The 20,403-nt window shown below is 41.3% G+C and overlaps 1 protein-coding gene across 8 annotated transcripts in view; it reads left to right on the forward strand.

The window, feature by feature from the left end:
* Window positions 1–20,403, forward strand: part of FRMD4A (FERM domain containing 4A) — a 342,273-nt gene that overhangs the window by 112,763 nt on the left and 209,107 nt on the right. For 2 of the 8 annotated variants that reach the window (XM_058191963.1, XM_058191970.1), the window contains exon 1: window positions 17,218–17,847. The exons of 5 other annotated variants lie outside the window; for them this stretch is intronic. In XM_058191963.1, coding sequence (XP_058047946.1) covers window positions 17,689–17,847 — 159 coding nt within the window. In that variant the 5' untranslated portion in view covers window positions 17,218–17,688. Of the gene's footprint in view, window positions 1–17,217; window positions 17,848–20,403 lie in introns of those variants that run through there. One more of the 8 variants, XM_058191960.1, reaches the window with a different exon arrangement.

The raw sequence follows: 20,403 nt of genomic DNA on the forward strand, positions 1-20,403 counted from the left end.
AAAATATGGGTCAGTTGCCAAGCATTCGAACTTTGGTCACGTGACCTTGGGGATGCTGCAACAGTTGTAACTGGTTAGAATGCAGTATTGCAGGCTACTTCTGCCTACCGCCAGGAGTTCGATGCTGCCCAGTTCAAGATTGACTCAGCCTTCCTTCCTTCCTTCCTTCCTTCTTTCCTTCCTTCCTTCCCGACTCTTTCCTTCCTTCCCAACTCCTTCCTTCCTTCCTTCCTTTCTTTCTTCCCTACTCTTTCCTTCCATCCTTCCTCCCTTCCCCATGCCTTCCTTCCTTCTCCACTCCTTCCTTCCTTCTTTCCCAACTCCTTCCTTCCTTCCCTACTCTTTCCTTCCTTCCCAACTCCTTCCTTCCTTCCCAGCTCCTTCCTCCCTTTCCTTCTCTTCCCTTCCTTCCTTCCCCACTACTTCCTTCCTTCCCAACTCCTTCCTCCCTTTCCCATACCTACCTTCCTTCCTTCCTTCCTTCCTTCCTTCCTTCCTTCCTTCCTTCCTTCCTTCCTTATTCCATTTCTCATTCTCCTTCCTAGTGGTGCAGTGGTTAGAATGCAGCATTGCAGGTTGACTCTGCTGAGTGCCAGGAGTTTGATCTTGATCGACTCAAGATTGACTCGGCCTTCCATTCTTCCCAGGTCAGTAAAATGAGATTGTTGAGGGGCGATATTCTGACTCTCTAAGCCATTCAGAGAGGGCTGCAAAAGCACGGTGAAGCAGTATGTAAGTCTTAAGTGCAACGGCTAGTGCTAAATCCCTCCATCTGTTCAGCTCACCCTCATCACGGATTCCAAATAATATGGACTTAAGCAAAGACATCTGACTCTCACTTTCAGAGTGAACGTCCCCCTTCTGTCTGATGACTCCCGTCCGCTAATTGGATACAAGATGAATTGTTTTGATCAAAGGACAATAATGAGGATAATATTGCTCGGGTTTTAGGTAGTGTCAGGAGACATAATGTGCGCATTGTTCTTAGTTTAGAAATTGGTCAAGATTATTCCGAGGAAGGCCATCTGTTCTTCTTATTTAACTGACGGTGCAGTCTCTAGCATGCTCACTTAGAAATAAGTTCCACCATGTTCAATGAGGCTTATTCCTTGGAAAGGGGTAATTAAGCTATAATGTGATTTGTTTTGGGGCTCGCCATTAGACGCCAGCAAGGCCATGCTAGTCTGCTCAAGAAACCAAGGCTGTCTCCATTTCACTGCGTCTTCTATCTCTGTGGAGCTGGGGAGTGTTGGGGTGTTTTGGTTTTTTTTGGTTTTTTTTTAAAAGCCATTCTTGGTTTATTGAGACTGATTAACAAATCCCTTCTCATTAGTGGAAAATTCTGACCGGTTGAGTTCGGGGTTTTATAATGAGAATAGCTCAAGCTCATTAAAGGGTTTTAGAAATGAGCTTTTTAATTGTTGATCTTTGGATCTGTCTATCCATCAAGGAAAGTCTACTGGGTATAGTTTTGAAAAAAAGATGGAAGGGGAAGTCTGCCTGATTTTAGGGGTATCACGGCTGCCATCTTGAGGGTTGTTGGTGTTTTTTATTTTTACATCTTATTTTATTTATTTTTTATTTATTTATTTTGTCACACAGTATATATAAGCATAAGCATGAAATAACTATACAATATATAAGCATATATATGAGTATGAGTATGTAATAACTATATTAATTGGATATAACGAAAGAAAAACAATAGGACAGGAATGGTAGGCATGCTTGTGCTCTTATGCACGCCCCTTACAGACCTCTTAGGAATGGGGTGAGGTCAATGGTAGACAGTTTTTGGTTGAATAGAATAGAATAGAGTAGAATAGAATAGAATAGGATAGGATAGGATAGGATAGGATAGGATAGGATAGGATAGGATAGGATAGGATAGAATAGAATAGAATAGAATAGAATAGAATAGAATAGAATTCTTTATTGGCCAAGTGTGATTGGACATACAAGGAATTTGTCTTGGTGCATCTGCTCTCAGTGTACATAAAAGAAAAGGTACGTTCATCAAGGTACAACATTTACAACACAAATGATGGTCAATATATCAATATAAATCATAAGGATTGCCAGCAACAAAGTTACAGTCATACAGTCATAAGTGGAAAGAGATTGGTGATGGGAACGATGCGAAGATTAATAGTAGTGCAGATTTAGTAAATAGTTTGACAGTGTTGAGGGAAGCTTTGGGGATTTTGGGAAGAGACCACAGAGTCAGGTAGTGCATTCCAGGCATTAACAACTCTTTTACTGAAGTCATATTTTCTGCAATCAAGATTGGAGTGGTTAACATTAAGCTTAAATCTATTGTGTGCTCGTGTATTGTTGCAGTTGAAGCTGAAGTAGTCTTTGACAGGAAGGACATTGTAATAGATGATTCTATGAGTTAAACTCAGGTCATGTCGAAGGCAGCGTAGTTCTAAATTTTCTAAACCCAGGATTTCAAGTCTGGTGGGATAAGGTATTTTGTTGTTTTCAGAGGAGTGGAGAACTCTTCTTGTAAAATATTTCTGGACACATTCAATTATATTGATGTCAGAAATGTGGTATGGGTTCCAAACAGTTGAGCTGTATTCAAAAATTGGTCTAGCAAATGTTTTATATGCTCTGGTTAGTAGTGTAGTCTCTGCATCTATATCTAGACAGCTTTTTGGTGAATTCTTTTGTCTCATAGCTTACATGTTCCTACCAACTGACGTTACCATTTCCTAGATTCAGTCTGCAGCTGGAAGAATTGTAATTGTATTTGCTTGTCAATGAAAATCCAGTTTTGTATCTGTCTATCCATCTTTGGGGGGACACGGTGGCTCAGTGGCTAAGACGCTGAGCTTGTCGATCAAAAGGTCGGCAGTTCAGCAGTTCGAATCCCTAGTGCCGCATAACAGGATGAGCTCCCGTGACTTGTCCCAGCTTCTGCCAACCTAGCAATTCGAAAGCATGTAAACATTGCAAGTAGAAAAATAGGAACCACCTTTGGTGGGAAGGGAAGAGCGTTCCGTGCGCCTTTGCCATTGAATCATGCCAGCCACATGACCACGGAGAGCGCTGGCTCTTCGGCTTTGAAACGGAGATGAGCACCACCCCCTAGAATCGGAAACGACTAGCATGCATATGTGGGGGAACCTTTACTTTGACCTTAGCCAACTTTGGGGGGATTTTTAAAAATCTGGTAGCATGTGTTATCCTACCAACTGACATTACTCTTTCCTAGATTCAATCTGCAGCCAAAAGAATTGTAACTGTATTTGCTTTTCAATGAAAATCCGGTTTCTTGGGAGGCAAACGAATTGCATAGTTTTTGCTCATGTAGTATGTAACCAGAGCGTGGAGAAGTCAACATGATAAGGCATCCAGGTTCACATGTAGATGTCAATAGGCAAAAAACAATGAGTGTTTCAGGCTAGCAACAGTTTCTGGTTCACAATGCCCAGCAGATGACATCTCTTTTTTTTTTTTTTATTCAAAAAGTTTTACAGAAATTTTTTTTTCCCCTTTCCCCCACCTCCCCTCCCCCATCCCTTCACAACCCCCCCCCCCCGACTTCCCGGAACGGGCACAAGGTATAGTTAAAAATAAAACAAACATATGCTAAAAAAATTTCGTCCCAACTTAATTATACCCCTACAATCATCAATTCCTAACTTCCCCCGAAAACAATAAAAAATAATACATCATAATCATTCAAAAACAGTCTGATAACTCTTAGTCTGATATCTACTTTGAATATAGTCAATCCATTTTTTCCATTCCTTTAAGTATCTTTCTTGCGTATTGTCTTTCAAAAAGGCTGATATCTTCGCCATCTCAGCCAAATTGGCAACTTTCAATATCCATTCTTCTATTGTAGGTACTTCTTTTTTCTTCCAATACTGTCCTATTAGTAATCTTGCTGCTGTTATTAAATTTAAAATCAATTTAGTCTCAATTACTGTACAGTCCGTAATAATTCCCAACAAAAAAAATTGCGGCAGGAACTTTATCTTCTTTTTCAAAACATTTTGTAAAATCCACCAAATTTTTATCCAAAAGGCCTTTATATCCTTTCAAGTCCAGCAGATGACATCTCTTGATTGACTTGGAGAGGTGTCAGAACTTAACTATAGGGTGTCTTTGACTCACATCCACAACTGGGATCAGAAAATCCGAGACCTCACGTGATTGTGAGTCGCAACAACCCTTCCTTCCAGCTTCTCTATTGACCTGGCTTGTCAGTCAGAAGCTGGCTGAGATAGCTGCAGATGGTGACCACACGTTTATGACCCTGCAACCATCATAAACGTGAACCAGTTGCCAAGCACCTGGAATTGCGAGCATGGGAGAGTGCAAGAGTTGTAAAACACTATTTTCAGTGGTTGCTAAATGAGTAAATCAAGGACTACCTGTAAGGATCCAGATTGCTAATGGGATAGTAGAAGATGACCAGAAAAACCCACTGGAAGAAGGCAAGAGTTCTGCTCCAAGCAAGCTTCACAAGAACATTCACAAAATGCAGGACATCTCAATGAATTGAAGGCAACAAGCAATGCATGGCCAATGGATTGAATTTCTGTTCTGCTTTGAAGGAATGAAATGAAAGCAACTATTGAGAACTACATGAAAGAGAAAGAGAGAGAGAAAAAAACACACACAACAATCTATTTATAACCCAATAAACAAGAGTGAAAAAATAGAAACAGAGCAAGATAGGGTACCAAAAGAATTAAGTGTCTCTTCATTTGATGTTTGCCTCTGGATGGAAGATGCCTATGGAGATTCTCATTATCCAGACCACAGTTGTCCCAAAGGTGCTTTTTCAGAAGGCAAGCAGACTTTCTGGTTTGGTTTTGTTTTTTTGAAGGCGTTTCGCTTCTCATCCAAGAAGCTTCTTCAGTTCTGACCAGATGGTGGGAAATTGAAGGGTTTATACTCCTTGCAGACAGCTGGTCATTTGCATCCTTTTAGAGAATCGCTGAGGCCACTCGGAGGTTTATATGTGTCCTCAGGGGCCCAGAAGAGGATAATAATTTCATTTTACAGACTTAAAATAGAATTACGTTTCACCAGCTTCAAAAGATGCCATTGCTTCTCGCCCTCCGTCCAACTGATATTAGATGCAAATTCTGATTATTATTTTTAAAAAAAGAAAAACTATGTAATTAAAAAACCCTCTACCTTACACCATTAACTTTATTTATTTATTTATTTTATTAATTTGATTTCTATACCGCCCTTCTCCCAAAGGACTCAGGGCAGTTTCCAGCCAGATAAAACATATATATACATATAATATAAAATTTAAAAATATATTAAAAAACTAATTCAATTTGGCCAAATTTAAAATTTAAAAACAAAAATAAAAGAATAATAAATCCCTATTAAAATTACTAATTATTTCAAACTTAAGGGGCTGGATGAAATTTAGCACATAATGTCACGGTGCCCAGTGAGTTCAGCAAATCTCCAGAGAACAACCACAACTCAGAACTTTCCTGGATATCAGTGTATCTCAACCTTGGCAATTTTAGGATGGCGGACTTCAACTCCCAGAGTTCCTCTGGGAGGAACTGGCCCTGCTAGAAATTGAAGTCCTCCCATCTTAAAGATGGCGAGAAACACTGGTTTCTTCAGCCCACCATCCAATGGTGAGAAGCACCATTCTTGGATGAGAAGCACGTCCTCTTCAACGAAAACAAGAAAGTCCAGTTGTCTCTTGAGTAAAGCACTTTGGGACTTTGGATTGTTGTTTTATGGAGTCACCCACTGTGATAACTTTCAAAAAAAAAATTTCATTCTTGGTCAGTCCCTGCCTCTTATTTTATCTGACCATGAACTATCTTCCAGGACTAGATTCAATTCCAATTGATTAGCAGTCTGCAGAAATGAATATTTCTAAGAATGGACCTCTTGTTTAAAAGAGAGAGAGAGAGCTGAATTACCAGATTCAGTGTCTACTTCATACGTTCCCAGGGTCCTAAGATGCTTTTACGCATGAAAACCTGGGTATATTTTTTCAACGGTCTTGGAATTTGCAGTCTTCTCTGTGCAAACATTCAAATTCCATAACTGTTCTTTTGTGGGACACAAAACTGCCAGTCTTCCCAGTCCTTCACCGTTGTATGAATCATATGAATGCTTGCTTTTACTGCAGCTATATTTCTCCTCGGTGGTACCCATCGCCAAGCTCAACCAGATGTGGATGGGGTCGACATCTGCGAGGGGGTGAAAGTGATACGGTGGTGACAGCCGTCTCCCTTTCCTACATGCATACAAAATGATAAGACCCTTCATCACCACAACACATCTGCCAAGCGCAGATTTTCATCCCACTGTGGATATCCCAAAGTTCTTTCTAAAGTTCTTTTACCTCTCTACCACCGTCATTTGCTATTCCCTGCTTTCAGTCAGGAATAAGGGAATCGGAACAATCAAACCTTGTTCATTTTATGAACAATTAGTCTGGGAAGAGTGAAGGATGTAACATCTAGAGTAAAGCTATGTCGATGCTTTTGTATGTTGAAGACATCTGAGAATATCACAGATGCTCAGGAATAGAACAGAACAGAACAGAACAGCATAGCAGAGTGGGAAGGGACCTTAGAGGTCTTCTAGTCCAACCCCCTGTTGAGGTAGGAAACCCTACACTACTTCAGACAAATGGCTGTCCAATCTCTTCTTCAAAACTTCCAGTGTTGGAGCATTCACAACTTCTGGAGGCAAGTTGTTCCACTGGTTAATTGTTCTCACTGTCAGGAAATTTCTCCTTAGTTCTAAGTTGCTTCTCTCCTTGATTAGTTTCCATCTGTGCTTCTTGTCCTGCCCTCAGGTGCTTTAGAGAATAGCTTGACTCCCTCTTCTTTGGGGCAGCTCTCAGATATTGGAAGACTGCTATCATGTCACCCCTAGTCGTTCTTTTCATTAAACTAGGCATACCGAGTTCTTGCAACCATTCTTCATATGTTTTAGCTTCCAGTCCCAAAAAATTAAGTGAGGACAAATTAACCTAGAATTCTCATTCCAGGCTCAAATTGTCCTACTTTGGAATTATGCAAAGACCAAGCTCTCTAGAGACATTTAAAACAGTGGGGATAGTGGAAAGAGAGAAGAAAGGGACAACAGCAGGTGGATGGACTCATTTTCACCTGTGATGGATAGACCATTGGAAGACCAGAGGGTCAGGTTGTAGACAGGTTCACCAAGAGAAAGTTAGAAAGTCTATCTGGGAAAGTCAACATCACCTTGGTGGCTCATAACCAGTCGTACTACTGGATGATGATCATATGACGACGTCATAAATTAGGCTTGAGGAATTGATTGGAGGGGAGGAATACGTGGTACAATATCTGTGGAGATTCTCAGTCATCCAGGTCATGGTTGTCCCAAAGGCACTTTTCAAGAGACTTTTTCCGTTGTCTTTTGAAAAAGCGCCTTTGGGACATGTTTGGTACAAGCACTCCTAAAATGGTTGACCCTAGAATCTAAATGTTAGGCCAGGTAGAAAAAGCAAGTAAGATGAGAGGCTGGAAATGAAGATTGTAACTGGCTTGTTGTTTTTTTCTTCCACATTGTTCAACTTTTAGTTAATTTAGTTCTCCGCCGGTTACTTTTCTTTTCTTGTGTCAATGCTGTATCAACATCGCAGCAATGAATTTCTTTAGCCCATTATTCTCCCTTCCTGGGTTGCAACAAAATAATGTAGTTCTGGCAGATTGAATCTTTGAGCAAATTTCTGAGAGACGACTTGCAAGATCTAATACTTGGGATTGAATTACTTTCACTCTTGTTATTTTATATTGCATTTGATGAATGTTGATCCTATTTAGAGCGCTGTTGGCTGCCATATTGTTGTCTGGTTAGTACATTGGATTGGTTGATATTGGGAGATTTTATATGTATATATATATATATATATATATATATATATATATATATATATTTGTTTTCTGAGGTTTTCACGGGTGTTTGTATATAGGTCTTTGGTTGTTTGGGTTTTCTCCCGTGTAAAATTGGAAGTGTCTTGGCGACGTTTCGTGAAGTCTCATTCGTCATCTTCAGGCTTCAACCGTGCTTCTGGGAGCAATGTGTGATCGCAGCTGTTTCTTCCTTTTAACTGCTAGTGGGGGTTTGAACTGATTGGGTGGGAGCTTGGCTGTGCTCTGATTGGATGGGGGTTTTTCTGTGCTCTGATTGGCTGGGGGTGTGTCCTGTGTTGGTGGGGGCTTGGTTGTGCTCAGTCTAGTCTGTGCTGCAGGGGGATTTGAGCTGGTGAGCTGCATAGCTGTTGTTTGGCTTTGTGGTCGTGCTACAAAATGCTTAGCTGATGAACAACACCTAAAACCCGAACTAGACACTCTCACTAACGTACTAACATCCAATGGATTCCAAACAAATAAGATTACCAAGCTAATCCAAAAAGAACCCCCCACTAAAATCCAAGACAGAGAACAAGAAAACGGCACAGCCCTCCTCCCATATATAAAAGGCACCACAGACAGAATCAGCAAGATCCTCCACAAACACAACATCAAGACAGCATTCTGCACAAACAGAAAAATATCCACCATCCTAAGAAACCCCAAAGACAAAATTGAGTTAGAAAATCAAGGAGTATATGAAATCCCATGCACCGCCTGCCCCACCACATACATTGGACAAACCAACAGAAGAATAAGTGCACGCATTGAAGAACACAAGAACTCATTCAAAAAAGAGGAACCAACTTCTTCCCTGGTCCAACACTTTAAAGTCACAGGACATGATATTGAATTTAAAAAGACCAGAACTATCGCCAGAATAATCAGAGAAGCCATTGAGATAGAAAAACGCCCACACAGCATGAACAAACGAGATGACACCTCCCGCCTACCAGCCATTTGGAAACCCGCCCTTATTGACAAACGAGTCCCTAACACGAGGAATGACACCAGACCCACACTCACAAGGTCCACACAGGATGTCACCACCGCACATCCACCCAGAAAGCAGACCCAAACCCACACTGATCAGGAAGCACGACCAAGGACCAGAAGCCAGACCGCAGCTGCAACATTAGCCATTTCAAACCCCTCCAATCCATTCATGCAGCAGACTGACACCCACTATGAAGATGTAGCACGACCACAAAGCCAAACAACAGCTATGCAGCTCACCAGCTCAAATCCCCCTGCAGCACAGACTAGACTGAGCACAACCAAGCCCCCACCAACACAGGACACACCCCAGCCAATCAGAGCACAGAAAACCCCCATCCAATCAGAGCACAGCCAAGCTCCCACCCAATCAGTTCAAACCCCACTAGCAGTTAAAAGGAAGAAACAGCTGCGATCACACATTGCTCCCAGAAGCACGAAGCTGAAGCCTGAAGATGACGAATGAGACTTCGTCAAACGTCGCCAAGACACTTCCAATCTTACACGGAGAAAACCCGAACAACCAAAGACCTATATATATATATATATATATATATATATATATATTTTCTGAGGTTTTCACGGTGTTTGTATATAGGTCTTTGGTTGTTGGGTTTTCTCCGTGTAAAATTCCAATTTTACACGGAGAAAACCGAACAACCAAAGACATATATATATATATATATATATATATATATATATATATATATATATATATATATATTTGTATATATATATATACAATATTCCTTTTATATATATATATATATTTGTATACAGTACTACCATGAGTCTTGGAAGCTGGGCAGTATAGAAATACAGTACGTGTAATGAATACACTTAATATGGAATAACTGCAATAAAATATTCTAATATTCTCCACATCCTTCTCTTCTCCATATCCTTCTTGGCATCCATTTACATCCAAATTCTCCATCCGAGCGTGCCACGTACGCTCAAACTTTCAAAAACTTTTTCCTCAATTTCTCTCAAACTTAATGATTAACCCACAGGCTTCTGGTTTCCTTCAGAGAAATTGGCAATCCACTCAACCCACCAACGTTCGTCGAGAAAAACTGAAACTTCAAGCAGGCAGATGTTTCTGTGGCTTGACCAGTTCTCTTGTGAGGAAGGTTTTTTTAAAAAACAAACTTCACAACATAATTCCACCAACTGATCAAGCTGTTTGGAAAGCCAGGATACCCCATCTTGATCCTAGTCTATAGAATAACAGGAAGCACAACGTTAATCTATGGTGCATTCCAGAGAATAGAATAGAATAGAATAGAATAGAATAGAATAGAATAGAATAGAATAGAATAGAATAGAATAGAATAGAGTAGGGTAGGGTAGGGTAGGGTAGAGTAGAGTAGAGTAGAGTAGAGTAGAGTAGAGTAGAGTAGAGTAGAGTAGAGTGAATAGAATAGAATAGAATAGAATAGAATAGAATAGAATAGAATAGAATAGAATAGAATAGAATAGAATAGAATAGGGTAGGGTAGGGTAGAGTAGAGTAGAGTAGAGTAGAGTAGAGTAGAGTAGAGTGAATAGAATAGAATAGAGTAGAGTAGGGTAGGGTAGAGTAGAGTAGAGTAGAGTGAATAGAATAGAATAGAATAGAATAGAATAGAATAGAATAGAATAGAATAGAATAGAATAGAATAGAATAGAATTTTTATTGGCCAAGTGTGATTGGACACACAAGGAATTTGTCTTGGTGCATATGCTCTCAGTGTACATAAAAGAAAAGATACATTCATCAAGAATCATAAGGTACAACACTTAATGATAGTCATAGGGTACAAATAAGCAATCAGGAAACAATATCAGTATCAATCGTAAGGATACAAGCAACAGAGTTACAGTCATAAGTGGGATGAGATGGGTGATGGGAACGATGAGAAGATTAATAGTAGTGCAGATTTAGTAAATAGTTTGACAGTGTTGAGGGAATTATTTGTTTAGCAGAGTGATGGTCTTCGGGGAAAAACTGTTCTTGTGTCTAGTTGTTCTGGTGTGCAGTGCTCTATAGCGTCGTTTTGAGGGTAGGAGTTGAAACAGTTTATGTCCAGGATGTGAGGGGTCTGTAGATATTTTCAGAGCCCTCTTCTTGATTCGTGCAGTATACAGGTCCTCAATGGAAGGCAGGTTGGTAGCCATTGTTTTTTCCGCAGTTCTAATTATCCTCTGAAGTCTGTGTCTGTCTTGTTGGGTTGCAGAACTGAATCTTTTACTGGTTTGCAATGAATTTTACAGCTAGTTGGATATGCTTTTTAGTTAGTTAGTTAGTTTACTTTATTGATTGGCCCATGGGCCACAGCAAAGTGCAGAGTTCCAAGCTCAAATGATTACTAAAACCGGATAAAAACCATTTTAAACGGAATTGGAATTAAATGCAATTTAAAATGCAATTGGAATCAAATGCTATTTAAAATGGAATCTGAATAAAATGAAATTTAAAATGAGAAAATACAATAATTTCATATATGGATATGCTTTTTTAAAAAATAACCAAAGAGCCGGCTAATGAATCAACATCATTCACCTTAAAATGTTTAGCTTCAAATGACAGCTATCAATCGCCATCATGGTTAAAAGTCGTTACAGGTAGTTCTTGACGTATGACCAGCCCAAATTTTCTCTTACTAAGCAAGACAGGCATTAAACAAATTTCACCCACTTTACAACCTTCCTTGCCACTGTTGTTAAGGGAATCACTGCCATGGTTAAGTTAGTCACCCAGTTGTTATGTAAATCTGGCTTCCTCGTTTGCTTGACAGAAGGTCACAAAAAGGAATCACGTGAGCCCAGGACACTGTGACCGTCATAAATATGAGTCAGTTTGCCAAAATTCATTTTCAAGGGTGAAAAACGGTCGTAAGTCTCTTTCTCCAGTGCTGTTGTAACTTTGAACACTCACAAAACCATGCCACAGTTGTGAGTTTTGTAGAAGTCTCTTAGCCAACAAGTGGGTGTCTGTACCGTAGTGGCCAAAATTGTGGAAACCTTTTGAGAAAAGTGTATTTTCTAAAACTAGCTAATAACACCACTTTATTTTGGAGTAATACCATAGAGTTATATATCAATGGAAAGATAGTTTAATGAAGAATGTAATGCCATAACTTTTTTTTAAAAAAATTATTAAATATACAATTTAAAACATTAGACATGGTGCGACTTGTCTGGTACAAACTTTTCTAATACTTTTTCTTTTGTGTAGATTACAATATAACATCATGCATATTCCATATATACTTTTTGTACATTCAGTCACACTCCAGTTACATACATATTCCCTTCATATCTATTCAAATCCTGTGTACTCCTATGTAATATTTCTTATACTATTTTATTTATTTTTCTCCCCTATTCTTCACTTTGTTTCTAATTCTCTATCCCTACAAGATATAAAACGAGATATACAAAAATGATCACCATAGAAAAAACGGGATATACAAAAATGATCCCCATGTCAGTTAATCCTTAGTTGGGTCACCTTTAGCATGAATGACGGCTTTACAATGCCTTCCCATGGAGTGAACCAAATCTTTTAGTTCTGCAGGTGTTATAATGTGAAACCAAGATTGAATGATTGCTTCTTTTAACTGGGTTTTATTGCTGGGTCGCTTCTGACTAGCCAGTTTCTTTAGTCACCTCTATAGATTTTCAGTTGGGTGAAAGTCTGGGCTATTCCCAGGCCATTCCAGCAATGGAATAGGATTATCTTGAAACTTTAAAAAAAAAAAAAAGTGGTGTTATTAGCCATCAAACCTCAAAAATACACTTTTCCCAAAAGGTTTCCACAATTTTGGCCACTGCTGTATACATGAGTTGTTCTGATCTAACCAGGCCTTCTGTAGAATCTGATGAAAGGAAAATCTCTAATTAATGAGATAGAATTCAATTGCCGAGATAAGAGAATGCCGGCCTCCCATTTCTCTAAGAACAAGATCAAAGCACAGAAACACCATGAGTTCATCTTCAGAGCTCAACGTTTATATATTAATTCCCAACATAATGCAATCATACCATCGCTACTTTAAACAAAAAAAGAAGAAGAAGAAGACGATCAAAGGCTAATGGTTTAGATCTTTGAAAAGGAACGTGTGATTTTGAGCCCCACAAGTAATGAACAACACACCACGATTAAAACAAGATCTATCGGCCGGACACGTCTACATTAGCTGAACTGAATGCTACAAGCTGCTTTTCTGAAACCAGCATGAATGAGCTGCACCATGTAAGACTTGGTTGAATGCGGGAGGCAGGAAGGGGAGGATGAAGTACTGCCCCTGCCTTCTTGGGTGGGACCGCAGTGTTACTATTTCAGGGACTGTTGTTTTTGCGCCCCCAGAGCCGGCCCTCTGCCAGAAAGTGACTCGGAAAGTGAGGGGGAAGGGCCATCAGGACTTACCTCTGGAGCACAGGCTTCCCTGGCTCAGCTCCAGGAGCCAGAGGCAGGCCAGGTGGAGGAGATAACGAGGCCTCTGTCCCCTGACTCTTTCCCCCCCACCAGGCCATGCCTCCAGACCCAGCTGATGGCAATCAGGCCTGGCTGGACCCTAGGTTTCGTAGGCAGGAGAGGTGGGAACAAGAGAAGCAGGGGTGGGGCAGGCCTAGGACGTGGTGAGTCATGGAGCCACACCCCACAGGATATAAAAGCAGCAAGGGCTGCTATACCCCTTCGTGGCAAGCAAATCAACTGCTTAACTAGAGCTGAAGTACTGTTTGTTCCTGGTTGACTCATCGGCATCAAGAGAGATAACAGAGACACTTGGCAGATGCTCGCTAGTTTGCTGCCAGAAGCTGATAGTTGTCGGGTAATTAAGTCATCGCTCGGACTGAGGCGAGGGGGACAGAACAGGGACTTAAGTCAGGAGCTCCATTTCTGGAGATGTTCTAAGGCCTGTGGTGCTTGCTAGGACTGCCAGTGTTCCAGATTTAATCTGCAAGAGATGGCTTGGAATGCACAGGAAGGCCGCCCTTGTCTGCAACACCAATAGACTGCACCAGTAGAAGACAATAGAATAGAATTTATTGGCCAAGTGTGATTGGACACACAAGGAATTTGTCTTGGTGCATACGCTCTCAGTGTACCTAAAAGAAAAGATACCTTCATCAAGGTACAACATTTACAACACAAATGATGGTCATAGGGTACAATTGTGGGGCACTGGGTGTTCTCTGGGCTTGGTTGTTTTTCTTGCAGATGTTTCATCACCCAGCTAGGTAACATCCTCAGTGCTAGAAGTTGGGGAGGGAGGAGGAGGAGGAGGAGGAGGAGGAGGAATGGATGGTATTCTTGGTGCTCTCTGAGCTTGGTTGTTTTCTTGCAGATGTTTCATCACCCAACTAGGTAACATCCTCAGTGCTAGAAGGTGGGGAGGAGGAGGAGAAAGAGGAAGAGGAGGAGGAGGAGGAGGAGGAGGAGGAGGAGGAGGAGGAGGAGGAGGAGGAGGAGGAGGAGGAGGAGGAGGAGGGTGGGGATGGTGGGATCCTTGGTGCTCTCTGAACTTGCTTATATTCTTGCAGATGTTTCATCACCCAGCTAGGTAACATCATCAGTGCTAGAAGGAAGGAAGGTTGCTTCTAGCACAGTTGATTTTAACCTAGTTGGATGAGAAAACAACCAAGCTCAGAGAGAACCAAGGATTCCACAAATAGTGGTGTGGTGTTTTTTTTTTTCGAGAACAGCTCTTTGTAGAAAGTGTTGCTACAATCAAGACTAGGTCCTCTCTTCCATCAAGTCTATCAAGGAGAGATCCAGCCTAGAACTAAGGAGAAATTTCCTGACCATGAGCACAATCATTGGAACAGTTTCTCTCCGGAAGTTGTAGGTGCTCCAACACGGGAGGTTTTTAAGAAGAGATGGGACAACCATTTGTCCAGAATAGGTTCTCCTGCTTGGGCAGGGGGGTTGGATTAGAAGACATCCCCGATCTCTTCCAACTCTGTTATTCCATATTCTGCATTCACAGTTTTTTTATTTTTTTTATTTTGTCATAACATTATATATAGGAACATATATTGAAAGGAAACAATAGGACAGGAACGGTAGGCATTTTTGTGCACTTATGCACACTTATGCGCAGCAGCTCTTCCTCTTCTCCTTGGCATCTGAGTACCTTCCAAAGAGTGAATTCTCCAGTGAGGACCTGTTATCCTTTCCCTCCATTGGCAGCTTTCTTGTGTTTTGGTAAATCCATGCTAAATATTATATGAACCCCCCTCAGGCAGGAGAGCTTCACGGGAGGTTGTGCAAGCTGTTCTGAATCAAGGAGACCCCTGGCTTTAAAGCTTGTTTGGAGAGCATGCATTTAAATGGCTGATGTCGGAGACTTTTGGCAGTCTAGTTCCATAAAATAAATATGTATTGTGATTATTCAGGGAGAAATATTCATGACTCTCCCCCTGTCCCCTTTCAGTTATGTGTTTGAATACAACTAGGTCCTAACATTTGTTGCTAACACCCGCATGTATACCTGTATTTATAATTATCTAAGTATTTATAACTATAGTTAAATTTGTACCCTATGACTATCATTAAGTGTTGTAAGTGTTGTACCTTGATGAAGGTATCTTTTCTTTTATGCACACTGAGAGTATATGCACCAAGACAAATTCCTTGTGTGTCCAATCACACTTGGCCAATAAAAAATTCTATTCAATTCTATTCGATTCGATTCCATTCGATTCGATTCGATTCTAACTTAATTTTTTTAATGGCAAATCTGCACCTTTCTTCTTCTTTTAAGACTTCCATAGGTGGTTAGAAGGGTGTGAGGCAATGAGGGAGTTGTGGTTGGACCCAGTTGGCATCTTTGATGAGTGTTGGAAGATGCCAACTGGGTCCGACCACAACTCCCTCAATCTCTCACGCACTTCTAACCACCTATGGTAGTCTTAACATATGAAGAACGGTGGCAGGAACTCAGTATGGCCAGTCTAGACAAACAATAGGCCAGGGATGATATGATAGCAGTATTCTAGTACTTGAGGGGCTGCCACAAAGAAGAGGGGGTCAATCTGTTGTCCAAAGCCCCTGAAGGCAAGACAAGAAACAATGGATGGAAACTAACCAAGGGGAGACACAACCCAGAACTAAGGAGAAACTTCCTAACAGTGCGGACAATTAACCGGTGGAACAGCTTGCCACCAGAAGTTGTTGGTGCTCCATCACTGGTGGCTTTTAAGAAGAAATTGGAGAGCCATTTGTCTGAATAGAATAGAATAGAATAGAATAGAATAGAATAGAATAGAATAGAATAGATTTTTTTATTGGCCAAGTGTGATTGGACACACAAGAAATTTGTCTTGGTGCATATGCTCTCAGTGTACATAAAAGAAAAGATACCTTCATCAAGAATCATAAGGTACAACACTTAATGATAGTTATAGGGTACAAATAAGCAATCAGGAAACAATATCAATATAAATCATAAGGATACCAGCAACAAAGTTATAGTAATACAGTCATAAGTGGAAGGAGATGGGTGATGGGGTCTCCTACTCTGCTAAACAAATAATTCCATCAACACTGTGAAACTATTTACTGAATCTGCACTACTATTAATCGTTTCATAGTTCCCATCACCCATCTCTTTCCACTTATGACTGTATGACTATAACTTTTTGCTGGCAATCCTTATGATTTATATTGATATATTGACCACCAATTGTGTTGTAAATGTTGTACCTTGATGAAGGTATCTTTTCTTTTATGTACACTGAGAGCAGATGCACCAAGACAAATTCCTTGTGTGTCCAATCACACTTGGCCAATAAAATTCTATTCTATTCTATTCTATTCTATTCTATTCTATTCTATTCTATTCTATTCTATTCTATTCTATTCTATTCTATTCTGAGCAGGGGTTGGACTAGAAAACCTCCAAGGTCCCTTTCAGCTCTATTCAGATTGATTGACCTCTCCGTATTCAGTTTGTTTGACTTCTGTGGGTGAATTAATGGGTTTCCGTTTAAACTGGCAGTCATTAATGGCAGTTAATCCGGCAGTCATTTTATCCCGCAGAGTCTAAGGATGGGCTGAATTGAAACACACAAAAACATTCCTAACCGGTCTCCCTTTCCAGTAGTGGTGTAAATTTGTGGCTTTCTTTCTTTCTGCAAATTTCTCCCCCATCATTTTGGAATGTGGAACACGATTGGTGAGAGGCCCTTTTTCATGGTTAATATCTGAAAGGGTGATTTAATATATTTATATATATAAAAGAATATATTTATATATATAAATATAAAAGAACAAGTGTGGCAAGATAATTTTTCAGCCGTTCCACTTTGCGTCTTCAAGAGTTAAACAGAAAAAATGTCTTGAGAATGTTGGCAGTTAGGGAGTCCTCAGACAAAACAGACGCTTGTTTTCCATCCTCCCTGGACAGAATTCTGGCATTTTGGAGGCTAAGTAATGAGTCCAGATTTCAATTGGTAACTTTAGTTCCCCGGCCGGCGTGGAACCGTGCAGAAACCAGCAACAAGTCCGGGGAGGCTGACATTTTTCCAAAGATAAGACATTCCTTTTGTAGCAAAAGGAGAGATTTCTGGCATTCAAGGGACAAACAACACCCTGAGGAGGTTGGGAGAAATTGTTCTCTCCGAGAATGACCGCCACCAACGAAATCTGGGATTGATTCAGAATTTTCTTCTTTTTTTTTTCTTTCTTTCGTGGAAAAATCACGCTGACATTTTAACTTCGTTTGATAGACCTCTGAAAACTTAGCAAACCACCGAGGGGACCCGTGCCAATTTTTTTTTCCTCCCAGCTTTGTGAGTTGGCATGGCAGCTGTGCCTTTTAGGTTTGAAGATCTTCTCTTTAGTTGGCATTCCGTCGCCTGGAATCTGACTTCGCGAGTCCTGGGCGCTGACCGGCTCAGGCATCTCCAAATTGTACGCCTGATGCTTAAACCATGGTGCATCTCCAGAGCAGTTTACCAGGTAGAGTAAACTCTATTTAAAATCTGGGGCTGGAAGGGGAGTTGCAAACCCGTTTGTGTGTCTTTAGAAGAGAGAAATTCCTAGGAAAGCTAATTTATTTATTTTTATTTATTTATTTATTTATTTTGTCACAACATCATACAAAAAGATTATATAGTATATAACCATATAAACATATATAGGAAGAAGAAAAGAAAAACAATAGGACAGGAACGGTAGGCACGTTTGTGCGCTTATGCACGCCCCTTATGGTCCTCTTAGGAATGGGGTGAGGTCAATAGTCGAAAGTTTTTGGTTAAAGCTTTTAGGATTATGGGAATTAATCAGAATGGAGCTGGAAGGGACCTCGGAGGTCTTCTAGTCCAACCCCTGATCATGCAGGAGACCCTATATCATTTCAAACAAATGGTTGTCCAGTCTTTTCTTAAAAACCTCCAATGATGAAGCCTGTACAACTTCTGGTGGCCAGCTGTTCCACTGGTTCATTGTTCTCATTGTTAGGAAATTTCTCCTTAATTCCTGGTTGCTTCTCTCCTTGATCAGTTTCCATCCATTGTTTCTTGTCCTGCCCTCTGGTGCTTTTGGAAAATAAATTGAGCCCTTCCTCTTTGTGGCAGCCCCTCAAATACTGAAATTCTGCTATCGTCTGTCCCCCCCCTCCAAGTCCTTCTTTTCTCTAGATGGCCCATACCCAATTCTTGCAACTGTTCTTCATATATTTTTGTCTTCAGGCCTTTAAACGTCTTAGTTGAATTTCCCTGCACTTTTTCCAAAGTCTCAACATCTTTTTTTTGTAATGTCGTGACCCAAAAACATTCTCTGGGGTTTTTCATCAAAGGCAGCAGAGTTCAGTCTGGCCCCTTCCAGTTAACACTGAATTCTAGGCTGAAGCCTCCAGTAAATTGGATTTTAGACGTGCAATTATCCAGCTATGACTCTCGGTCAAGGATCAGGTGTTTGCAAAGACAGCTCGCAATCAAGGCGCCGCCGACAACTTGAAATGCAAAAAATCCGGGGTGCCATTTTTTTCAGGATGTTTGGGTTGGAATGGAGTTTTTGATCCTCTCCGTTTTTCTATTAGGGGATGCTGTTTGCTTTCTTCGTCTGGAACACGAATGCAGACGCTGCTGTCAAGCTAGCAAACTTAAAGGCTCGGCAGAAGAGAAGAAGGGAACTGGGGGTGGGTGGGAAGCAGGGAGGGGAGAAACTCACTCATTTATGCTTTTTTTTTTTTTGTAAAGTTCATATAAATGATCTACTGGAGCGAAAACCCTTCGAGGAGAAGAGCAAAGAGAGATTCCTGGTAGTCAGTCCAGCTCTTCAGTCCACCGATGGGGGAAGGAATGGACTTTTAAACTGGTGGTGATCTTTAGTGGGGTAGCTCAACCCAAGGGGGTCTTTGGATCAAAGGCTTTTAAGAGGTCCTCAGTCGCAGTGGTGGGTTTCAATTTTTCTTACTACTGGTTCTGTGGGCGTGGCATGGCTTGGTGAGCATGGCAGGAGAAGGTTACTGCAAAATCCCCATTTCCTCCCCATCAGCTGGGACTTGGGAGGCAGAGAATAGATGGGGGTGGAGCCAGTCAGAATTTTTACTACCGGTTCTCTGAACTACTCAAAATTTAATAATAATAATAATAATAACAACAGTTGGAAGGGACCTTGGAGGCCTTCTAGTCCAACCCCCTGCCGAGGCAGGAAAAATTTCCGCTACCGGTTCTCCAGAACTGGTCAGAACCTGCTGAAACCCACCTCTGCTGCTCTGTCACCTTGCCATAACTTCTCCCTTCCACCCATCCAGCCATCCTCCCCTCTCCGCATTCACAAATAACCAGTGGAACGCCTTGCCTCCAGAAGTCGTCCATCACTGGAGGGTGTCAAGAAAAGATTGGACAACTGTTTGTCTGAAATGGTATAAGGTCTCCTGCTCCGGCAGAGGGTTGGACTAGAGGACCTCCAAGGTCCCTTCCAACTCTGTTGTTCTATAAACCCTGATCAATTAATCGGTGGAACAGCTTGCCACCAGAAGTTGTGGGTGCTCCATCACTGGAGGTCTTTAAGAAGAGATTGGACAGCCACTTGTCCGAAATAGTATAGAGTCTCCTGCTTGAGCAGAGGGTTGGACTAGAAGACCTTCAAGGTCCCTTTCAACTTCGTTATTCTGTTATTCTGTTATGCTGTCATCCTCCCTCCCTCCCTTCCTCCATTCGCCATCACTGGAGGTTTTTAAGAAGAGACTGGACAGCCATTTGTCGAAAATGGTGTGTGGGGGGGTCTCCTGCTTGAGGGGAGGGGGGGCTGGACTAGAAGACCTCCAAGGCCCCTTCCAACTCATTCCGGCTGTGGATCCTCTCTTCCCATTTGCCTCTGTAGATCCTCCCCTACCCCCCACCTCTCTACAGTGGCAGGGCAGCAGTCACCCCACCACAGGGGTAAAATCTGAAATGGTTTACTACCGGTTCGCCAGCTGGGCATGCGCCGTGTGCACCATGCACCAAATGTGAGGTGCTCACATGTGCAGAGTGAACCCCAAAAGGAGGCCTGGGGAAAGTAGAACAG

The sequence above is a fragment of the Ahaetulla prasina genome, chromosome 7, assembly GCF_028640845.1.
Source record: "Ahaetulla prasina isolate Xishuangbanna chromosome 7, ASM2864084v1, whole genome shotgun sequence".
Taxonomy (NCBI): Eukaryota; Metazoa; Chordata; class Lepidosauria; order Squamata; family Colubridae; genus Ahaetulla; species Ahaetulla prasina.